General features: G+C 29.0%; 3 protein-coding genes across 4 annotated transcripts; 2 read left to right on the top strand and 1 right to left on the bottom strand.

The window, feature by feature from the left end:
* The first annotated feature begins 1,197 nt into the window (after window positions 1-1,197).
* LOC117175042 lies at window positions 1,198-4,532 on the top strand. 2 transcript variants are annotated; one of them, XM_033364565.1, is made up of 4 exons: window positions 1,198-1,340; window positions 1,598-1,821; window positions 1,891-2,083; window positions 4,346-4,532. In XM_033364565.1, exons 1-4 carry the CDS (start codon window positions 1,270-1,272, stop codon window positions 4,431-4,433), a joined length of 576 nt encoding a protein of 191 aa, XP_033220456.1. In that variant the 5' UTR covers window positions 1,198-1,269; the 3' UTR covers window positions 4,434-4,532. The 2 variants fall into 2 exon arrangements, with proteins under 2 accessions (XP_033220456.1, XP_033220455.1); XM_033364564.1 differs by having other exon boundaries at window positions 1,199-1,340; window positions 1,535-1,821.
* Window positions 4,533-4,892: 360 nt separating this feature from the next.
* On the top strand, window positions 4,893-13,536 carry LOC117174960 (nucleoporin AMO1-like). Its single transcript, XM_033364433.1, has 5 exons — window positions 4,893-5,076; window positions 5,186-5,231; window positions 5,302-5,473; window positions 11,400-11,486; window positions 11,570-13,536. The coding sequence occupies exons 1-5, from the start codon at window positions 4,998-5,000 to the stop codon at window positions 13,151-13,153; spliced, it is 1,968 nt and encodes a 655-aa protein (XP_033220324.1). The 5' UTR covers window positions 4,893-4,997; the 3' UTR covers window positions 13,154-13,536.
* Window positions 13,537-16,143: 2,607 nt separating this feature from the next.
* Window positions 16,144-20,713, bottom strand: LOC117174371 (serine/threonine-protein kinase RIO3). The gene is made up of 5 exons (XM_033363435.1): window positions 20,460-20,713; window positions 20,123-20,224; window positions 18,129-18,316; window positions 16,762-16,856; window positions 16,144-16,665 (listed from the first exon to the last, which is right to left on the bottom strand). Exons 2-5 carry the CDS (start codon window positions 20,215-20,217, stop codon window positions 16,360-16,362), a joined length of 684 nt encoding a protein of 227 aa, XP_033219326.1. The 5' UTR covers window positions 20,218-20,224; window positions 20,460-20,713; the 3' UTR covers window positions 16,144-16,359.
* Window positions 20,714-21,202: the final 489 nt, after the last annotated feature.

A 21,202-nucleotide genomic window follows, 5' to 3' on the forward strand; every position in this document is an offset into this window, starting at 1 on the left:
TGATATATTCTTGTATTTTACACGGATATCGCTGACGAATACGGTGTAAAGATAGAATTCAAAATTATGTAAATTTTGTTTTTGTCGTTATGAATAACGTTAACGCCAAATACTGGCCAACCAAATACACCTTCTTTTTTAGAATTCAATTGGGCATTTTTTCAAGTTCAGAACGAAAATTAAAAAACTACGAAAATCTGTTGGTTAAATATTTCAACAGTCTATTGTTCACTCCATATGGGAAATACGAGGCAAAATACGAAAGGCTACTATTAATTAATTCGATCTAGTTTATTTTAGGCTGCTAACTAAGCATTTTTACAATAGTAAAATTCAAATTGATTTCGAAAAATGTTTACATCGCCTAAAAATGTTTAGTTAGCTAATTGAAAACTGTGAATGGATAGAAAATCTATCTTTTAAGGGCTTTTTTCACGGCGCATTTTCAGAGTGGTTTTTTTGTTGTTGCGATCGATTTATTTATAGTGAATTTGCATTTGCTACTTGACAAGGAAAAGGCAAAATGGAAAACGCACATTTCGTAAATTCGATTGGAATTGCGAGACGAGGAATTGTATCCAACTGTCCAACGATATTTAACTATATTTTCTATATTATAGTCAACTTTAGTGTCTCAGAGTTAAATATGAAATGTATTCAATCATTTCAATTCCTTTTGTCTTAATTGTCGATAATGCGTCCTTGTACATACACGAGCACATAACACTTGCACTAAATATCCCACAGATTTATTGCACATCGACGAACTACGACTTATTAATGGTACGATGCTACCTCTAGTCTTGTCGAAGCTTCGATTATTAGGGACTTGTGAACAAGTTTGCAGCGAAAAGTTCCATCGACTTAGCTGCTTTTGATAATTACGATCTTTTTTTAATACACGACTTCTGGATTCTACTCGCAATCCTCTCAATGATTTTTTTTTAATTCAACTAGATTCACATTTGGGATGAAACTTTTCGCTAAAACTGAGGACTCTAGTTTTAGGGTCGAGCGGCTCTTTTTTTTGGGAGCATTGCTTCTCATATTGATTTTGTACCGAAGGACTTTGTAAATTAATCCAAAGTCTGAGGAGATCGCAGACAAAACTTGGAATAAATCCGTTCTTTACATTAAATTTTCGAATGCAAATTATTGAAACAAATGAAACCCGAAATGAAGAAGATCGACAAGCTTCTGTTTTAATTTGCTCAGCCATTTTGGTTTCAAGTCAAGGTCTCACCACATTGCTCTTAAATTTTTCGAAACATGTTTCTTTATTTAATTGCATTTGTGGCTGCTTTGATCACTATTTTTGGACTCCCCTCTTCGAGGAACTCGTAAGTTTTTTTATTTGTTCTTCGAAAACGCAAATTTTGTTGTTTTTAAATTCGATGCTTTCAATTTCGTATTTCTTCAAAGGCTTTCTAATTTGGGACTTTCAATTTAGATAATAAAAATTGCATTGCCGTAAAATTTTAAAACCTAAAATAAGAAATTTTCAAAAATTGTATTATTTTGGAAAATCGTATAGGCTCCGCGATTTTTCAAACTCTGGATATAATCAGTTGCTGGAACACCTATTGCCTGCATTTAGAGCACTATTGCTTCTGCGAAATGATGAATTTCCTGTCAGCCAAGAAGCTCCTGGCGCTGAGGGTGAAGAGGAACGCTTTATAAAAGAAGGTATTCTCTCTGAAGGTGAATCAGAGGAGGCACAAGCTGTTTCAAAATCAATGGACGAAATGTCAGATGTCAAGAAAAATTCCACTGAAAGCTTTACTTTCGACTACAAAGCTAGAAGATTCGATTCTAATCCCGGTAATTAGTAATTTATAGATTAATTATATTTAATTGATCGCTAAATGTTGAAGTGTTTTTTTGTGAAAGCTGAACCTGAAAAACATGCTGAAATGGTTCCACAAGATATGTGGAATATTTTGAACAAAATACCAGTTCCTAGTTCTGAACAAACAAGACATGCTGATTATTTGTATGAGGCTCTTTGGGAAGAATCGATGAAAGTGGGCACTAGACCCCAAGAAAATGTTGGCCACAATGATAACTTTAATAAAACAAAGATGTAAGGATTTTTATCTTGACATTGATTTACATTTTATTTACTGAATTTTAGGACTCTAAAAAATTCTTTTATGCAAATTAAGTGTGCACAATTTTTAGAGGTGGAAGGACAGAAAAGGCTTAGATGAAGTTTTTATTCTTCGCCCAGAAATTTTAAAAATTTAAAGAAAACTATAATATAGAGATCAAAGTCTTTCGCGTACTCCCCGTTTTCCAACTTGCAAAAATATGTATCTTAATTAATTTTACTTTAAACATTTTTGATGTTATTAATTAATTTTTACAGTAAAAATTAAATTTTTTTGTTATAAATATAATATAGAGCAAAATATATTAATCTAGGTGGGTATTGAAGCAATTAAGTAAATTATTTATAAATTAATAGAGTACAAAAAAAATAAAAAATAATATGTCGTAAAAGGCTTAAAAAAAACTTGATGCTGAAACATGTTAAAAATGTGAAACAAGTTTTTTCTCCAATATAAAATTGGTACAGTTAACAAATATACAGTAATTTAAAAAATATTTATTAAAAGATGAACACTTTTTAATTAAAATATATAGAGTTAAATACCTAATTGAAACATTTAATATTCCTTTTTGATCAACTGCAAAGTTAAATATTCTAACTTAAACAATTTAAAAATCGATATGGCAGTTTATAGCAGTCTACAATGTGTTTTAAATCATACAAAAAAAAGGTACAAATTGAATTTTTTTGGCGGGCAAACTGTTTTTAATTTGAATTTGAAAGAAATGAATACTGCAGTTTTTAATTTTCAAAATATTAATTATCATTTGATTATTAGTGATGGAATTTTTAAAAGAGAAAATGATTTTAAACATACAAATTGCTTATTTGAACATGTTTGTTTTTAGTGGGGCTTTATGTCGCCATGAATGGCTCAATTATATTTGATCCTCGCACGACCTTGTTTGGATAAATTCATTGTTAAAGATTCTTTGTGGCATTATGAAGAACTTTAAAAAAATTTCATTAACCATTGGGCAAGTCGATTAAAAATATTAAAATGTAACATTTTTTAATTTGTTGTGTACAGGGATTCCAACGAAATCAAGGGGCATTTTTGGATATTTGACAATTATTTCGATAAATTTAAAATAATTTGGCTAAAAACTAAGCTTAGTCTAAAAAATTATAAAAAGATAATGAGCCTACGAAGGAACAATTTCAAAATTATGTGTTGATTGCATATTTTGTAAAAAAGAACGAAAAGGAACGTAGCGAAACTTTCATTACGTTAATTTTTGTTTCTTTCAACATAAAACTTTGACAAAACACAAATTTGACAATGTGCCTCCGTAGCTGCATTATTTTTTAGTGACTTTTCATACTTGGCACTATTTTCAGGTAAATTGTATGAATTTTAAGAAATAATTGGAAAATATCTGAAAATGCCCCTTAATTTCGTTCGAATACCTGGTTGTTTATGGAGTAAACATTTTTACATTGGGGGGGGGGGGGTAAGTTTTATGGATATAATTCACGTTAGATGAAAAAAGTATGAACCAATTTTTTCGTTAAGATATAATATTTCTGAAAACGATGAAAAATGCAATATTGTTCATTTTTACATAAAGTTGCAGAAGAAAATGTTTTTCTTTGATTTTTTGAATATATTTTTGAAGAATCTAATGAAGCACATACTAACCTTAGGCGGAAAAAAGGAAATTTTTTTCTTAGTAATACAATGTTTCCAAAAATAAAAAAGTATACACTAGTTAATTTGTACCTAAAGTTGCAAAAGAAAGGTTTTCATTTTAAAATGTATTGTTCTTTATGAATAAGTAAAAAAAACATGCACGTATTTTTAAGTGCATCAAGAGTATCAACGAGTAATAAAAGATTTTTTTTCTATACAAAGAAAACTAAAAATTTGAACATTTTTAATCAACTTGACCAATGTTGAGGAATTTCTAAAACTTTTTTTTCCATTTCTTCATAATTCCACAAAGAAACTTTTTAGTGCTATTATCGATGAATATAATTTTTTTTAGTTTTTCTGGCCCTCCCTACCAAATATATTTAATATAAAAATAAATTCATTAGCGACAGAGATCACTAAAAAATCATTTGAGATTATTAAAAAACAGAATATTTCTTATAAAAAAGATTGTTTCTTTTTTCTGCATATAAAAATAACTGATCTTTCATTTATATACTCCCTCCTCCATTAAAAAATTTCATTATTTCCCATATTTTTAGATTCTGAAAACTAAATGTTTATATTTTTTAAATTAGAATCGACGAAGCTACATTTGAAAAAATGTACGAACAACAAAACCGACAAGTTAATAATGAAGATAGAAAAGGGCATCATCTCAAATAATTCAGATAAAAAGCTAATTTTCTAATCAGAAAATTAAAAAATCCAGCACAATAAATTTTTATAAGCACAGCCTCAAATGTAAAAAAAAATGTAAATAAATTGACACAAAACTTCAAGCGTATCTTACTGTCTTATTAGTAAATTTAATGTCTCAGTTTTAGACTGCTTCAACCCTTTTTCATTGATAAAGGGCCAATCACAAATTTTATATGATAAAATAAAATATTAAAACTTTTATACTAATAAAATTCAAATATCCCGCTCTTATCATTGTTAGTTTCTGTTTTGTGTTTATTTTTTTATATATGGATTTATGTCAATTATTTTTTTATTTTCTAAGAACACAATTAATAATTAAACAGTATTTTTATCAAATAATTAATATTGAAAAAATCTGATAATAATAAAAATCTTCAGAATGGGGGGCAGGATGGGGGTAAATAAATATGAAGTTGAAAATTTCGAGGTTATGGTGAATACAACTCTCGTCAGCGTCAGGCGTAAAACGTAAACAATTAACATGTTTTTATGAAAAAAAAAACACGTGATTTTTAAATAAATACAATGGTTGTGTGTAAGTATTTTCAACAAGGAAGCTGCCGCTTCGGGCAGTATTGCAGATATGAGCACGCGAACGCCTATGGTAAGTATGCAAAATATTAAAAAGAAATCGTGCGGCTTTTAGGTTGGACTGAGTATTTTACATTTTTGCGATTTTTATTTGCAATTAAATATTAAAACTTCTTTTCTAGCACAAAACGTGAATAGGAATAGGAGTTTCGACGGAAAGAACATAGCGTAAGTATAGAAAATCGTTTTAGATTAATTTTATTTTTGGTATGCGAAGAAATCTAAATTTGAAAAACAGCTTAGTCGTCGCCGAAGATGTTCTGGCTTCAGAAAGAGGTGGACAATGGCTCTTCTCGTGTTTTGGACCCTTCAAGGAGCAACCGAGCATTCCCGGAATGGAAGATCTCTCCCCGGAGGAAGTTCGATGGGAAATGTATCAAGCAGAGAAAAAAGGCACCGCTGATCAAGTTGTAAGTTTTTTATGCGTTGAAATGAATCAGCATTTTAATTTTTCAGTTTATGTGGTTTATAAAGATTGACTTATATTAAACATTATTATACAAAGAACTTTTTAATTTACTCGAAAGATACAAGAAATTATTTGAAAAGGGTATCTGTCAGACATCTGTTGACTTATACTTTCTACTGCTTTGTATCTGATAAACACCAGGTCTGAGATTACATGAATTACTCGGGCTCATCGACTTTTTTTAAAGAACGCATTACATTTCTTAAATAATTTTTTTTAGTAGAACAGTTTTCCACAATTCAACCACTGTTCAAGTGGTTCGTAACTCACTTTGATGGTCGTCACACCCTCACAGAAAACTATTATAGGAAATTTAGTCCAGTCCTATAATTATAAAGCTAAATTTAAAAATATCAGAATATATAAAAAATGTTAAAATGTGGAAAACAGAAAACAAGAATATGAAAGTTTTTAAGTTATTTTAACAGATACCAAAGAATGTCAAGAGATTTAACAAATTTCAAGAAATGAAAAAAAAACTTGTAGGATTTACAAATATTTCGTGTATTTCAAAAAAAAATTCACAAGGTTTAGAGGATCTTAAATATTTTAAGCTATTTTAACAGATTTCAAAAGAATTTCAAGGGATTAAAAAAAATGCTTTAGGATTTCCAAACATTTAAAGCTCGATTTTAAGGCGTTTCTAAAGATATTAATTAAATGAAATATAATTTTAAGATAAGATTTAATAATAATTTTAAGATTTTAAGGTATATTCTGAAGAATTTCACAAGATTTAAAGAATTTTCATGAATATCCAAGTATTTAAAAGATTTCTAGGAGTTTGAAAGGTTTCTTTTAGGAAATTATGTCAATTAAATTTGTATTCAAGTAATTTACAATTTTGTAGCATTTCCTTTAATGATTCCGAGTATTTTAAGGCACTTTAAGAAATTTCACAAGATGTAAAGAATTTTATTATTTATTTCATCTCCAAAGATTTCAAAATATTAAAAATATTTCTACTTATTTTAATATATATTTACGATTTTAATGGATTTCTACCAATTTCTATAAAATTTTTGTAAAAAAAAACAATACATTTTACTTCAAGGCTTTATAAGGATTTTAACACTTTCAACAAATTTTAAAACTTTCAAAGATTTTAAGTTATTATCAATTACAAAATAATTTTAAAATTTTCAAGAAATATCAAAGAATATTGTACGATTTCTAAAGATTTCACCAAATGTTCAGGATTTCATAGAATCTCCAACTATTTTAAAGGATTGATCGCATTTTATAAGATTACAAACTATTTTAACAGATTTTGAGAATTGCCCAGAGATTTCAAAAATTGCGAAAGGTTTCGAAAAATTGTGTTTGATTTCCAAAGATTTCAAGGGGTTTTTAGGCACATATAGGAAATTGAAGGACTTAAATGATTTGTAGGGATATAAACCGTCTTTTTTATGAAACTGGAATGAATAAGTTTAATTAAATTTACGTAGAAGTAATTTCAAATAATTTCTACTTATTCCCATGGATTTTGGATACTATAAATTTATATATTTTAAGAGATTTTTAAAATTTCAAAGAATTTTGGAGCAATTTCAAAGGATTTTTAAGAATTTCACCAGATAGATATTTATTTATTTTTTTTTCCAGCCCAACGGCCTTGAAAAATTGGACTTGGTTTACATTTCTTTTTCTTATCCATCCACTCTTGCATTCAAGGAATTTTTTTTTCACCAGATATAAGATCTCCAATTGAACCGCTGGCGATCAAAAAGGGATACATCCGAAACGCCATTGTTTTAGTCGTTTTATTAATTATGACTTTAAAACTATAAAACGTAATTGCCTGATATTTTCAAAAAAAAACTTCCTTGAATCTTAAGAAAAGTTTAGGTGACTGTTAATTTTACTTTTCTGAAAAGTCGTTTGACTCCCGAAGCGTTTGAAACTTTCAGTATCTAATTTATGCAATGAGAATAATAATAATCGTTATAAATTTTTAGTGGAAATTCATTGAAATTCTATAAATGTCATTTGCTTCATTATGTAATGGTGCATATTTTCTGAAATTTGTATCACAAAATTCCTATCGTTGTAGAACTTCTGGCGAGTTGAACACAAAAAATTCGTATTTTCCGATTGCAGAAAAAAGTAACATTTTCTTGGTTATTTCGAAAATTAATAAAGTTATCACGTTTATTTATAGGAGTAAAAATATGCGCCATAAAATTTCCTATTGGGATATGTTATACAAAATTTGAAGCGTTTTTAATAGACTCAAAAAAAATATATTTCAAGAGATTCAGAACACTTCCAAGGGATTTCAATTTTCTTTTAGGATTTCCAAAGATTTTAGGCTAGATTTTATGGAATATTTACAAAAGTTTGTAAATAAATTAAATGTAATACAATTTCAAGGATTTCCTGTGTAAATATTTTAAGATTTTCAAGGGATTTCAAGGTATTTCAGACAATTTCACAAGATTTAAAAGGTTTTATTATTGAATTTCAAAAGATTTCACTTATTTTAAGGAGTTTCAACCAATTTTTAAAAATAAATTTCGTTTCAAGGGATTTAAACATATTTCAACTATTTGAAGGAATTAAAAAAAAAACTTTCAAAGGATCTTGAAGATTTTAATTTATTTTAACAGATTCCGAAGATTTTCGAGGGATTTCATAAACATTTCTAATATTTCCAAATATTTTTAGCTCGATTTTAAAGGATTTCTAAAGAAATTTTGGAAATAAAATAATAGAAATGTAATTTCAAGGGATTTTCAAAGATTTTACAAGATTTAAATTAGAATTTTCTTTAATCTGCAAAAATTAGGAAGATTTCAAGGGATTTGAAAGACTTCTATGGATCTGAACGGGTTTTATTCAGTAAAATAACATATAAGTCTTAAGATTCTCTATTATATCATAATAATAAATTTTCTAATTTCTTTAGAATATTTCATGAAGAACTTTAGAAGCAATTGGCAGGGATTTTCATTATTACTTTCTTATGTTCGGAACAAGGCTGACCGTATAAGTTTGAATTTCGAAAATTGAAATTCTCGGAAAAGGGTTGAACGCGAAATTGCCAGGTAGGCAGATATAAAGTTTGTTGATAGAAATCAGTAAATACGACCATAAGAACATATAAAATTGGGGAAACATTCAGGGCTGAATTAGATTTTGTCGCGTACGGTTGACTTAGTTGCATACACGGTCTAGAGGAGTGTTAATACTTTTTTAAGCGTATCCAATTGATTTTGGTTAAAATCTAAGGTGGGTTTATAATTTATAAATGTTTAGTATTCAATAATGGCGTTTTCGATTATTTGTGAGTCTGTCCCTGATACCATTGTTTCGCGTAATCATTTTTCTCACTGTCTGTAGACCTTGCGACCGCGAGTGTGGGGCGGCCGTGTAGTCGCTTTGGTGGCTCGCTCGGTTGACTGGGTGGTATCCAGCTTTCTCTTTTCAGTTTTCTTGTCGGTCACTTGTGACCTTTGTCTAAGACCAAGTTCAACGCCTTACGTTATTTAAAGTGATTTTAATTAGGAACTTTGGGGGGCATATTTAGGCAACATTGATGTGGGTATTATATTACATGCAATTAAAACCGAGTTTTTAACTAAATACGTGAATTTTTAAATAAATAGTTGAATTTTTAACTAAAAAAAAATCAGATTTCTGCCAAAATGGAATAGTTTAGTTTTCAGCTTAAAAAAATGTTTCCAAGAAAACAAGACATTTTTAATCAAGTTAATGAATTTTCAACCGGAATAGGCGAATTTTAAATTAAAAAGACGAGTTTTCATAAAAAAAAGTGTTGCTTTCAACCAAGTAGTTTCATTTTGACCAAAAACATGAATTTTCATATAAGAAGATTATTTTCTACCAAGAAAGACAATTTCTCAACAAAATACATGATGAATATTTAATAAAAAAGGTTTGGTTTTCAACCAAGTACTGTTTTTTTAACGAAAAAATTAATGTTCAACTAAAATGGTGAATATTTAACTAGAACAATGAATGTTTAACCAAAAAGATGAATTTTAAAAAAAGATTATTTTTCAAGCAAAAAAAATTAAGGTTCTGCCAAAACAGACGGTTGTTCAACAAAATACATGAATTTTTAAATAATAAATATCGGGGTGCAATTGCGACAACAAACTATTAGGATCTTTAATTGAACGATAAATGAAGCGATTTGACCAAGCAGAAGTTTCAAATTATTGTTACTTTTGTTGCGACGATGGCTTAAAATTGAAACGCCACAAAAATAATTTTGTAACCCCCTACCCTTTTTCAACGCTTCGTGGGGGAGGGAAGGTACCCCTATGTTTAGTAAAAAAATAATGTTGGTCAAATCCCTACCCATTTAAAACGCCTCGTTACATGATCATTACGATATATCACGACAGACTCATATTTGAGACATCATAGTAACAAAAGTAGCAATAATTTTAAACTTTTGCCTCATCAAATCGCTTCATTTATTATTTAATTAAAGATTATAGTAGTTTGTCGCCAAACAATATTTTTTTCCAGCCAAAACAGAGGTGAAAGGTGACCGCCCCTATTCTGCAATCTAACCCATTAAGTTTTCACACAAACAAAATTCAAAGTAACGAATTGTCAACTAAATAGATTTATTTTAAACCAAAAAATTAGTTTTTAATCAAAAAAATTTGACTTTCAACCAATTAGTTTTATTTCAACCAAAAAGATTAAATTGATACTAAAAGTATGAATATTTAACTGGAATACTTGAATTTGCAACGAAAAAGATGCATTTTCAAGAAAGAAGATTAAGGTTTGAACAAAAAAGACGATTTTTCATCAAAATACGTAAATTTTTAACCAAATAGTACTTGAATTTTGAACTATAAAAAGACACATTTTCAAACAAACACTTACATTTTGAACTAAAAAATATCAATTTTAGCTAAAATTGAATAGTTAAATTTTTGGTTTAAAAAGTTCGTTTCCAGACAAAGTGGTAAGTTTCACTTAAAATGATGGATCTTTAACTGAAATAATTGAATTTTCAACCAAGAAGTTTAATTTTTACCATAGCCAACGAATTTTCAACTAAAAAAGATAATTTTGAACCAAAAACTGAATAGTTAAATTTGTTTAGTATAACAAAAATTAGTGTTCAACCAAAGAGATGAATTTTTAACTAAAATAATCGAGTATACAACTGAAATAGTTAAATTTTTCAGTAAAAAAAATAATTTTCAGTCAAAGAAAAACGAATTATCAGTTAAAATGACGAATCATCGACAAAATTATTTTTTAACATAATATTTTAACTTTTAGTCAAGTAATTAAGTTTTCATTCCAAAAAACTTTAGTTCTAAACAAAAAAAGGTACTAGTTTATGATACAAAATTTATAATTAAACCAAAAAGTGCGGATTTCCTAAAAAATACATGAATTTTTCAATCGAGATAATCAATTTCCCCCCAAAAATAAAATAGTTAATTTTTCAGGTGAGAAAATTAATTTCAAATGAATAAAAAAAAAGAAGAATTTTCATCAAAATAGATAGGTAATATAAAGCTACTTTGAAAAATGAAGAATCATAGTTATTCAAGTTTATATTGCAATTTAAAAAGATTAGATACTCTCTAAAAAATTTCCCCGACAATTCCAGGTTTTTCAGGTAGGGTAGACACTATGTCAATGCTTCGAAATGAATCATTAATTTTGGTTGTTTTTTAGTTTATGTGGTTTCTGCAGACTTACATAAAATATGATTTTATAAAGAACTTTGGAATTTAGATGAAAAATACAAGAAAAGGTTTCGAAATATCTTGAGTTTGTCTTCCGGATATTTGACGATTTATACTTTCTGCCTGATAAACACGACTATTTGCTAACAATAAAATTCCCCTTTTTCATTACAGAAACTGCAGTTTCAGCAGCTTTGCCAAGAAATAAAGGCTAAACGAGAAAGGTTAAAAAATCCGACGTCGGAAATTGTTACAATGCTGGTAATTTAATTTTATAGTTCGAATTTCGCCAATCAGTATAGGATAGTATTTAAATTTTGTTAAAAAATCCTTGAAATTTTCAGGAAAATCTTCAAAAACCTGGACAAGAAACAGCCTTTGGTACCTCTGCAACACCAAAGCCATCCAATTTTTCCTTCGCACCCCCGCAACTAGGTGCCACGACTACCTCGGCTACTTCCAGCGTCTTCGGGGGTAACTCGTTCGGTACTACGGGAAATCCATTCGGAGGGAGCTTCAATTCCACCGGAGGAAATGGTATCTTCGGAGCTGCACCCACCACCAATACTGGATCCATGTTTGGCTCAAAACCATCATTCGGAAGCAACCCGGTCTTTGGATCTGCTCCCAGTACTACTTCCTTATTCGGTGGTGCGACCAAACCACCACCTCCAGCATTCGGGGCACAAACGACCCAGAATTTTGGAACATCTCAAACTCCTTCGGTCTTCGGGGGAGGTGTGACAGCACAACCGGTTTTCGGACAATCCGCTGCCTTTGGAACCACTCAGAATAACTCCTTTTTGAGATCAGAAACAACACAGGCGTCTTCCGTGTTTGGAAGCAACGCAGCCAGCACCTTCGGAAGTTCAGCGCCTCCATCTTTCGGGAGCCCCGGTGTCTTCGGAAACTCAGGAGGCACATCTGTATTCGGGTCCACGACAACTCCCGCAGAAAATAGTTCAGTATTTGGCCAACCTAAAACAACAACAGCTTTTGGAGCCGCTCCGGTTTTCGGAGGAACGAGTACGTTTGGCGGAACTCAACCTGCATCTGTCTTTGGTGGGCAAACTGGTTTTGGAAGCGCTCCGGTGACAACGAGCAGCATATTTGGAGGCTCCACTACAAGCACAACAATGTTTGGATCTGCGCCAAGCGTCACCGGTTTCGGGACTTCGACAACGCCAGCGATGGGTATTTTTGGTGGAAGGACTCAGGCAGCTTTTGGACAACCACCAGCTGCTAGTTCACCTTTTGGACAAACTGCAACTGCTGTTAGTTCTCCGTTCGGGCAAACTACAACCCCTGCTAGTGCACCTTTTGGACAAACAACAACTGCTGCGACAACACCTTTCGGACAACCGACAACCGCTGCTGGAACACCTTTTGGGCAAACGACAATTGCTGCGGCACCCTTTGCCACAACGAGTGGACCATTTGGAGCAGCTACGAGCGCTCCTTTCTCTCAGTCCACGCCATTTGGGCAAACTGTCACCGGAACCGATAGTTCCACAGCTTTCGGAAACATCACTCCCTCAACAACTCATCTTGCTTCCGGATTTGGAGTCCAGACTACAGCGCCACCACCTTTCGGGGCTCAGATTAATTTCGGAAGCGTCATCACCTCACCTTTTGCAACGGGGACGACAACCGTCACGGCGACCCCCACGAATCCCTTTATGGCTACGCCTCAAACAGCTAGTTCACCTTTTGCGACAACAGGACAGACCCAAAATACATTCGCTGGCGCCCACTCTGGTCCTTTTGGAAAGCCGGCTTTTGGTGGATTTTCCGCGACTGTGGTTGTTGACGAGTCTATTTACACTGCCGAGGGACTTTTAACTGATGACGAGAAGAGTTGGTACCTGCAGGAGAGATTTTCCCTGGGAAAAATTCCGCTTAAAGCTCCAACGAAAGAGCTGAGATAATGGCGGTGATTGTTTTAAAATAGAAGTAGTACTGACTTAGTGAAGTTTGCATAGATAGAGAATTATTATAGAGAATAATGTGTTTAAATGGATTGGATTTGTAATCGGCGGAAGGAGTGACCGAAAATGTTGGTTTTGGTAGGGAAAGTGGCGGTGAAAACTTGTGCAGAAACGTAGCAAGCCCAAGGAGGTTTATCATGCGAACCATCTTTGCCACTCGGAAAAATATATTTTTTGTATTTTCGATCACCAATGTTCACATCCTTATTCTCAGGTATGTCAGACCTGGAAAAAAAGTCGAAAAATATTAGAAAATCATATATAAATTGCTATTCATTAAAGCATATGTTAATAAATAATCCATAAAGTATAGCAAGATTTAATCAGTTTTGAATATTTTCTGGTGTCACGAAGATAAATTACTAGTTATTGCTAGTAAAATTAAGCAGGGTGTCCGAGAACTTTATTTTCAAAATTCCTTGGTCATTAATATTTGAATACTAGCATTCTAATCTGGCAATATTTTTAACGTAGAATCTTTTGTAAACGGAATAAAACAGTCTTTCACATACCAATTAAAAAATTTCACAATGATTAATTTATTTTAAAGCAAAAAAAATGTGTTTTCTTCTATAAAAGATGGCTTTTTAATATAATGATTGTTTTGCAATAAAATAATAAAAATTTTAACCGAAAAATATAAATTTCCAAGAAAAAAGTGTCATAGTTTATATTTCAATTAAAATAGATGAAATTCATACAAAAAAATGTTTTTAACCATAAACGTGAATTTGCAATAAATAAAGATTCTTCACTCAAGAAAGAAATAAAAGTTTATCTAAATGATACAATCTCCCCACCAAAAAACAAATTTTCTCTACAGAAATTTAATTTTCGAACAAAAAATATAACTTTTCAGCAGAAAATTAATTTGGCATTTTGTACCAAACAAAAATTAAATTTCAAACCAAGACAATTATTTTTTTTTTACCAAAAAGAATTATTAATTAAAAAAATGTTAAAAACATGGAAAGTTATAATTTTAGTTGTAAATAAATTTTAAACCAAAACAAAGGCTTTTCCACTAAACAGTTAAACTGTAAACATAAGTTTTCAATAAAAAAATAAAGTTTTAACAATGTAGTTTAACTTTTTCCCATGTAGTTGAATATTCAATTAAAAAATAGTTTAGTTTTCAACCAAAAGGATGATTTTTTAACTAAAAATATAAATCTTAAAAAAAATGGTTTAAAAAAGTAATTCAATCAAATGTTTTGAACAATATATTTGAATTATTAAGCAAAGAAGAATATTTTTTAACCAAAAATTTGTATTTTCGTCGAATAAAATGAAATTTCTACTAAAACAGATCAACTTTTAAATCAAGATAAATTTCCAAAAAAATAGTTGTATTTTTTGTTAAGAACGATCTCAGTTGACTTTTCAAGAATATAATTTTCAAAGAAGAAATAAGTTTTTACGAAAAAAATGGAATTTTTAATAACACAGGACAAATTTGTAACAAAATTGTTGAATTCTCTACCGAATAGTTGCATTTTTATCCAAAAAGATCAAATTTTTCTTAAAACAGATGAATTTTTATTTTAAAAAATTCGAAAAATAGTTTAATTTCAATCCAAAAAAGATTCCAGCTGACTTTTCAACACAAAAATATAAATTTTAAACAAAAAGTAAATTTTCAACGAAATAGTTCAATTTTCAACAAAATAATAGAATTTCCGACCAAAAAGTATGAAAAGTATTTTGATCCAAAAAAGATTTATTTCTCTTTTAAACATTAAAATCATCAATTGAATTAAAAATTAAATTTTCTACGGAACAATTAAATTTTCAACAAAAGAGCAATATTTTCGTTTTCAACAACATTTTTGGTTTTTCAATTAAACCTGGCATTTTTAGACGAGATAGATGTAACTTCTGCTAAAGCAGGTGAATTTTAAAATCAAAAATATAAACAATAAATTAATTTTCTGCTAAATAGTCTAATCTCTAACAAAATAGTATGACTTTTTAACAAGATTGTTGAATTTTCAACCAAATAGTTGCATTTTTATTCAAGAAAGATGAAATTTCTCTGAAAATAGATCAACTTTTTATTAAAATAAAAGAAAAAATTTAATAGTTGAATTTTGATCCTAAAAAGGTTTAATTCTTTCGAACATTCGAATAATCAATTAAATTAAAATGTAAATTTTCTACGGAACAATGAAATTTTGAACAAAGCAGCAGAATTTTCAACCAAGCAGTATGATTTTTCAACAACATTTTTGATTTTTTAATTAAACAGTAGTAGCATTTTTATACGAGATAGATGTAATTTCTGCTAAAGCGGGTGAATTTTCAAATAAAAATAATATGTTAATTTTCTGCTAAATAGTCTAATTTCAAACAAAAAAGTATGACTTTTTAACAAGATTGTTAAATTTTCAACAAAATAGTTTCATTTTTGCCCAAGAAGAATAAAAATTCCCCTAAAACGGGCAAATTTTTTATAACAAAAAATATTAAAAAATGGTTGAATTTTCGACGAAAAAGTGGCATTGTCATCCAAGAAAGATGAAATATTTATACCAAAAAAGATGAACTTTTCAATCAAAAAGACAAATTTTCAGAAAAATTTTCATCCAAAAAAGATTTCAGTTGATTTATCAGCAACAATATACGAATTTTAAGTAAAAGTATAATGTTTTACGAAAAGAGTTGGATTGTTAATCCAAAAAGACGGATTTTTAAAAAATATTTCAATTTGCTACCGAAAAGAACCTGTAAAGCAATTTATACACGGTCCCTAAATTATAAATCTTAACTTTTTTCCATGAAAAACTAATTACCCTACTTCATAAAAGTTATCGTAATATGCATAAGTGTATATTAATTTTCATCTTGAGTCCGTGTTGCATTAAAATACTGTAAACAATATATATTTAAATGTAAACTTGGACTCTACATATTTTCTGAGATGATATCAATTACATTTTTACAAACAGTTTATTGATTCTTCGATATTACATTTTGAAATCGGTAAAAAACCAAAAGAAGACTGTCTTGCTTTTTCAGTTTCGTAGATTCAGTCTTTTATACTGAAAATTTTGGCGAAAAAGAATTAAATTCAGACTGCCAGGACAGAACTCTGCAATTAGAGTTTCAATAAGAAAAATAAGTTTCTTGGATGAGAGGCCAAAAAACTATTTTTCTTTTTCCTTCTCTTTTTCTTTAGGTTTCGCGGTAAGCCTGGCTTTGGCTTTTTCCCTGGAACAGTGGGCGTGACTGTGTGCGCGGAGATCGTTGAAGACTCTGTTGCCCAACTTTACGTCGAATTTTCCTGTGTCTCCGGTTTCAATTCCCGGAGGGAATTCAAGAAGGCGACAAGCGTTAATCCTGGAGGACATCAGGATGTCGTGTTTAGTCACAATTTGTGAACCTTCGCCTTCGTCGTTTACTACTTTCTTGTAACCACAGCGCGGTATGGAAGCGTATTCTTTTTCAACTTCCTGAAATTTCGGAATTTTTTAATTGAAACTTGTAACTAAAAAATTAAAAAATCAGTTACTAAAGTAAAATAACAAATTATTAAAGAAAATTCTTACAACAAAATGATCGATGTCTCGATTTTCATCAATGATAGGTTTTGGCTCTTCAAGTTCAGAAGGGCCTGCTCGATAATTTGAGTAAGAAATGTTCACTGGAAACAACAAATATATTATAATTTTTTTGCAGTAGTACAAGCTGGAACAAAAGTTGAAGTTTATTCGATAATTTTCAGAATATCGAAGCTATTTAGAAATTGTCAATTATCAGGGTGTCTACTCAAATCCTAGAAAAAGATTCCTTGACAATTCCAGGTTTTTTCCATATATCGCAAGATTTTGAAAATATAATTTTTCATAGTACGGAGCCATATCCAAGTATGTCGAATTTTTGAAAACAATCGATTCCGTATATGTATACAGTTTCATGAGTTTATTATGATTTGTTTATTATTATAAAATTTGCAGCCAGAGTTGAATTTTCAATTAAGACGATGAATATTTTACCACAAAAAATGTTAACAAAAGAATTCAACTTTTACCAAAGTACATAGTTAAATTTTCAACTAAACAGATGAATTTATAACTTAGAAGATTAATATTCTACCACTAGTAGTTCAATTTTCAGTGTAAAAAAACTAATTTCCAACCAAAGTGATGATTTTTCAACTAAAACAATAGATCTTCAACTGAAATAGTGGAATTTTCAAGAAAAAATACGAATTTTCAATCAAGAACATTAATTTTAATTCTAATAAAAAACAATGAATTTTTTTTAAAAATAGTTAAATTTTCAACCAAAGAGATGAATTTTTAATTAAAATTATGAATATTCATAATAGAAGACTGTTTAACAAAAGAGTCAAAGTTTCAATCAAACAGTTGCATTTTAAACTAAAAAGATACATTACAACTAGAATGATGAATCTTCAACTGGAATATTGGAATTTTCAAGCAGAAAGATGAATTTACAACAACCAAGAAGATTAATTTCCTACCAAAAAGGACGAATTTTCAACAAAATAGTTCAATGTTCTACACAAAAAATAATACTTTTTTAAACAAAAATAGAATAGTTAAACATTCAATTAAGAAAATTAATTTCTAACAAAAAAAAAATGTTAACAAAATAGTTAAATCAGGTAATATAAAATTCCTTTTCCAAATTAAGAAAAAACAATATTGTTATTTCACATTATAATTTTCAATAAATGTCTAAGTACGCTCTCAAAAAAAATTATCTGTCTTAAAAAAAATTCCATGTTTCCATTCCCGGTATGTCAAAATGGCGTGGCAGATGCAGATTTTCCAGGTAAGTAGACACCCTGACTATATTAGTTAGCTTTATTAAAAAAAATACCTAAAAAATAGAAGAGATGTTCGAAATATAAATATTTTTAAACACTTACTTTAATTCAGTTAATTACCTTTTGAATCGCGATTGTACTTGTTTTCAGTCCGTTTTAACATTAAATCGTGTTCATCATTAAATTCAGCTTGTACCAAGTGTGCAATTACTTCGTCACTGTCTGTGCCATCAATTTCATATAATTCAGAATCCAGTGGCACTTCTTGTATTTCAACGAGTGTTTCTGGATATTTGCGTACTTCTTCTCTATAAATCATATTTTATATTATAAAGAATAAGCCAACACTATATGTTTCAACTTGCACAGTGTGTATAACTTTTTAAAAAAAAATTTGTGCAAGTTTCATTTAAACATGTTTTTTTAATATTGAGTTGAATTGTTATATGTTTCAATTGTTATTTAATTTTTTTAATTGGACTATACATTGAGAATTAACAAGTTAATAATAATAATAATAAAATTGATTTTACAAGATACAGAATCAGTTCAAAATTGAAGAATTTCCCGATTTTAACGTTAAAAAATAAACTGATTCAATTTGAAAGTTTTATTAGTTAAACAAACGTGAGCGCCCAACTGAAAGTTTATAAACTATTTTCAATTTTAAAATCACTTCAAAATAATATAATAATAATTATTGTTTATTAATTAATTTATTTTTATTAACTAATTATTTATATTCAAATTTAGTAAACTTCAGTTATTCTTCCAGTTTGAAATTTCTTAATTAGGGAAAAGATTCATTGCTTAATATTGATAAATATTTGACTTAATTTAAAATCAGTAATTACAAAACAAATATTCAAAGCTTAAAAAAAACTTTGAACGTTACAATTTTAATTTTTCTAAGTGAAAACTTTTAAATTGTCAGTAAAATTGTTAAAATTTAATGTATAAATAAATATAAACATATATTTTCCCTAGACAAAATTTGAGGAAATTGAAGACACATTTCGAAGTTCTAAAAAGATTAAAAATTAATTTAAAATTTGAAATTATTTCAAATAATTTAAACGAAGTGTCTACGTATTCCGACAAAATCCCACTATTCATACCGAAATTTCGGTACAAATAGCCAAAAACGTTTAGAGGTTCTGAAAAAATTTCAAAAATATTTAAAAATTTGAAAAAATCTAAAATTTGTAGATTTTTAAGGATTTTAAAACTTTTTGAAATTAAAATAATTTAAGAAGTGTTCATTTTATAAAAAATATTGCATAGCTCAATTTTGATGTTGCCAGCTTAAAATTATTTGTAATGATTTGCAATTCAGTTTTTATTACTTCAAGAGGAAAAATTTTTACCATTAAAGTTCGAATTTTTTAATTTCATTGATCATGGAAAATGTTTGCGAATCGGGAAATGACCGGCAACTTTTTTGTGATTAAAACGGCCACCCTGTATGTGTATAATGGGGTGACCAGATGACTTGATCGGATAATCAGGTTATTACCCCAATTTTTACATCCTTGAAACTATAATTTTCCCCACCGCTGAGGAAATTTAATTTAAGGTACGTTATATAAAAAATAAGGTAAGTATAATACCAATTTCTAAAAAAGTCAAGGTCTTTTTCCTGATCAGTTTAATGTAACCAAAGTATAGTTCTTTCATCTATCAACTAAGTATGTAGTACATTTTCAAAAAAAAGTTAGTAATATTCGACCAAATTGTTGAAATTTCAACCAAAAAGATTGAATTTATTGTTTTTAACAAAATTGCTAAATTTTGAACAAAATAAAATCATATGTCCATTCTCTAAGGCATGAGTTTATAAATTTTACAAATTAATTTTTTCGAGCTCAACATTTTTATTTAAATAATTGATTACATTCTATAAATGTGTTTTTTAATTTACATACTTTTTAGAATTTCCAATCTTTTAGCCAATTTAATGTTTTCCTTTTTTTAATATTCGTCAAATTCCAAGTATGACAAGTTTTTAAAATTTAATAGAAGTCACAATGAGATTGGCCGCGATAAAAAATCAGGATATGTTAATTACTGCTGGGAGCTTAAACTTTGAATATTATTTAAAAAAAAAAACTTACTTTTCCTGCAAGCTTTTGGCCAATTCCTCGGACGTTATTTCCAGAAAACTAGTAGGACCTTCTACTGGTTCGATTTTTGTCCACGGAGAAGACATTTTGTTTCTAAACATTACATTTTATGAAATAGAATATTTATGAACCTTAAAAAAATTGAAAACTAATATTTATACAACGAATGACTTAACACTAATCGTTGCATAACTTAATGCAAACCATGTAAACAATTTAACAGATAAAATTATTTATTGTATCCGTATACTTTTACAGAATAGAATATTCAATGATTTTATTATATAAAAGACAAAGAAATATTAATTATTATATTTTAAAACAATACCTGTCGATAATTTGGCAATAAATATGAGATTATTGTGAAAGATGAGTGACGTGTTCAGAAAAATAAAAAAACCTGCTGAATTTTCACGATTTTCAACACTTGACGACTAGAAATATTTTATACTATAGGCACAAAATCTTAAACTTGTACTTTATTATCGATTACGTACTACTTTCTATGAAAATAAGTTAAATAAAATGACAAAAATGGAAGATTATTAATCTTTGAGGTTAACCACGTTAACCTGTCAAAGTGAACGCGTCGAAACTTGTCTAAAAATGGTACCCGCCCACTTTTATCGTTGATTGGTCGATCGTAATTTTTCTAATTGGTCAATGTTTTGATTAGATGCCCATTTTTTTAGATATATTATTACATTTCTATGAAAAATAATAGATAAATATATAAATGAAAGAATTTAATTAAATAGGCTATAACTACTATTATTTGTTATACAAAAAAGTAATAAGTGCCTTCAAATAATAAATTAAATGACATAAATGAGATGGAAGAAAGGAATTCAATGAAAGCGACTTTCATGCAAAATTGCAAACTGCCCATACGAAAAAATATGATAGATTATAGGAAAGTCAGTTATAACAATTTTCCTATTAAATGAGTTTTCCATATTTTTTTTGGCGATTATAGGAAATTCATAATATAAAATCATTATATAGAAGACGATTATGGGATAATCAGCATTGGAACAAATAACATACAAACAAATTTAATGTACTGTTATA

Source organism: Belonocnema kinseyi, chromosome 6, assembly GCF_010883055.1.
Source record: "Belonocnema kinseyi isolate 2016_QV_RU_SX_M_011 chromosome 6, B_treatae_v1, whole genome shotgun sequence".
Taxonomy (NCBI): Eukaryota; Metazoa; Arthropoda; class Insecta; order Hymenoptera; family Cynipidae; genus Belonocnema; species Belonocnema kinseyi.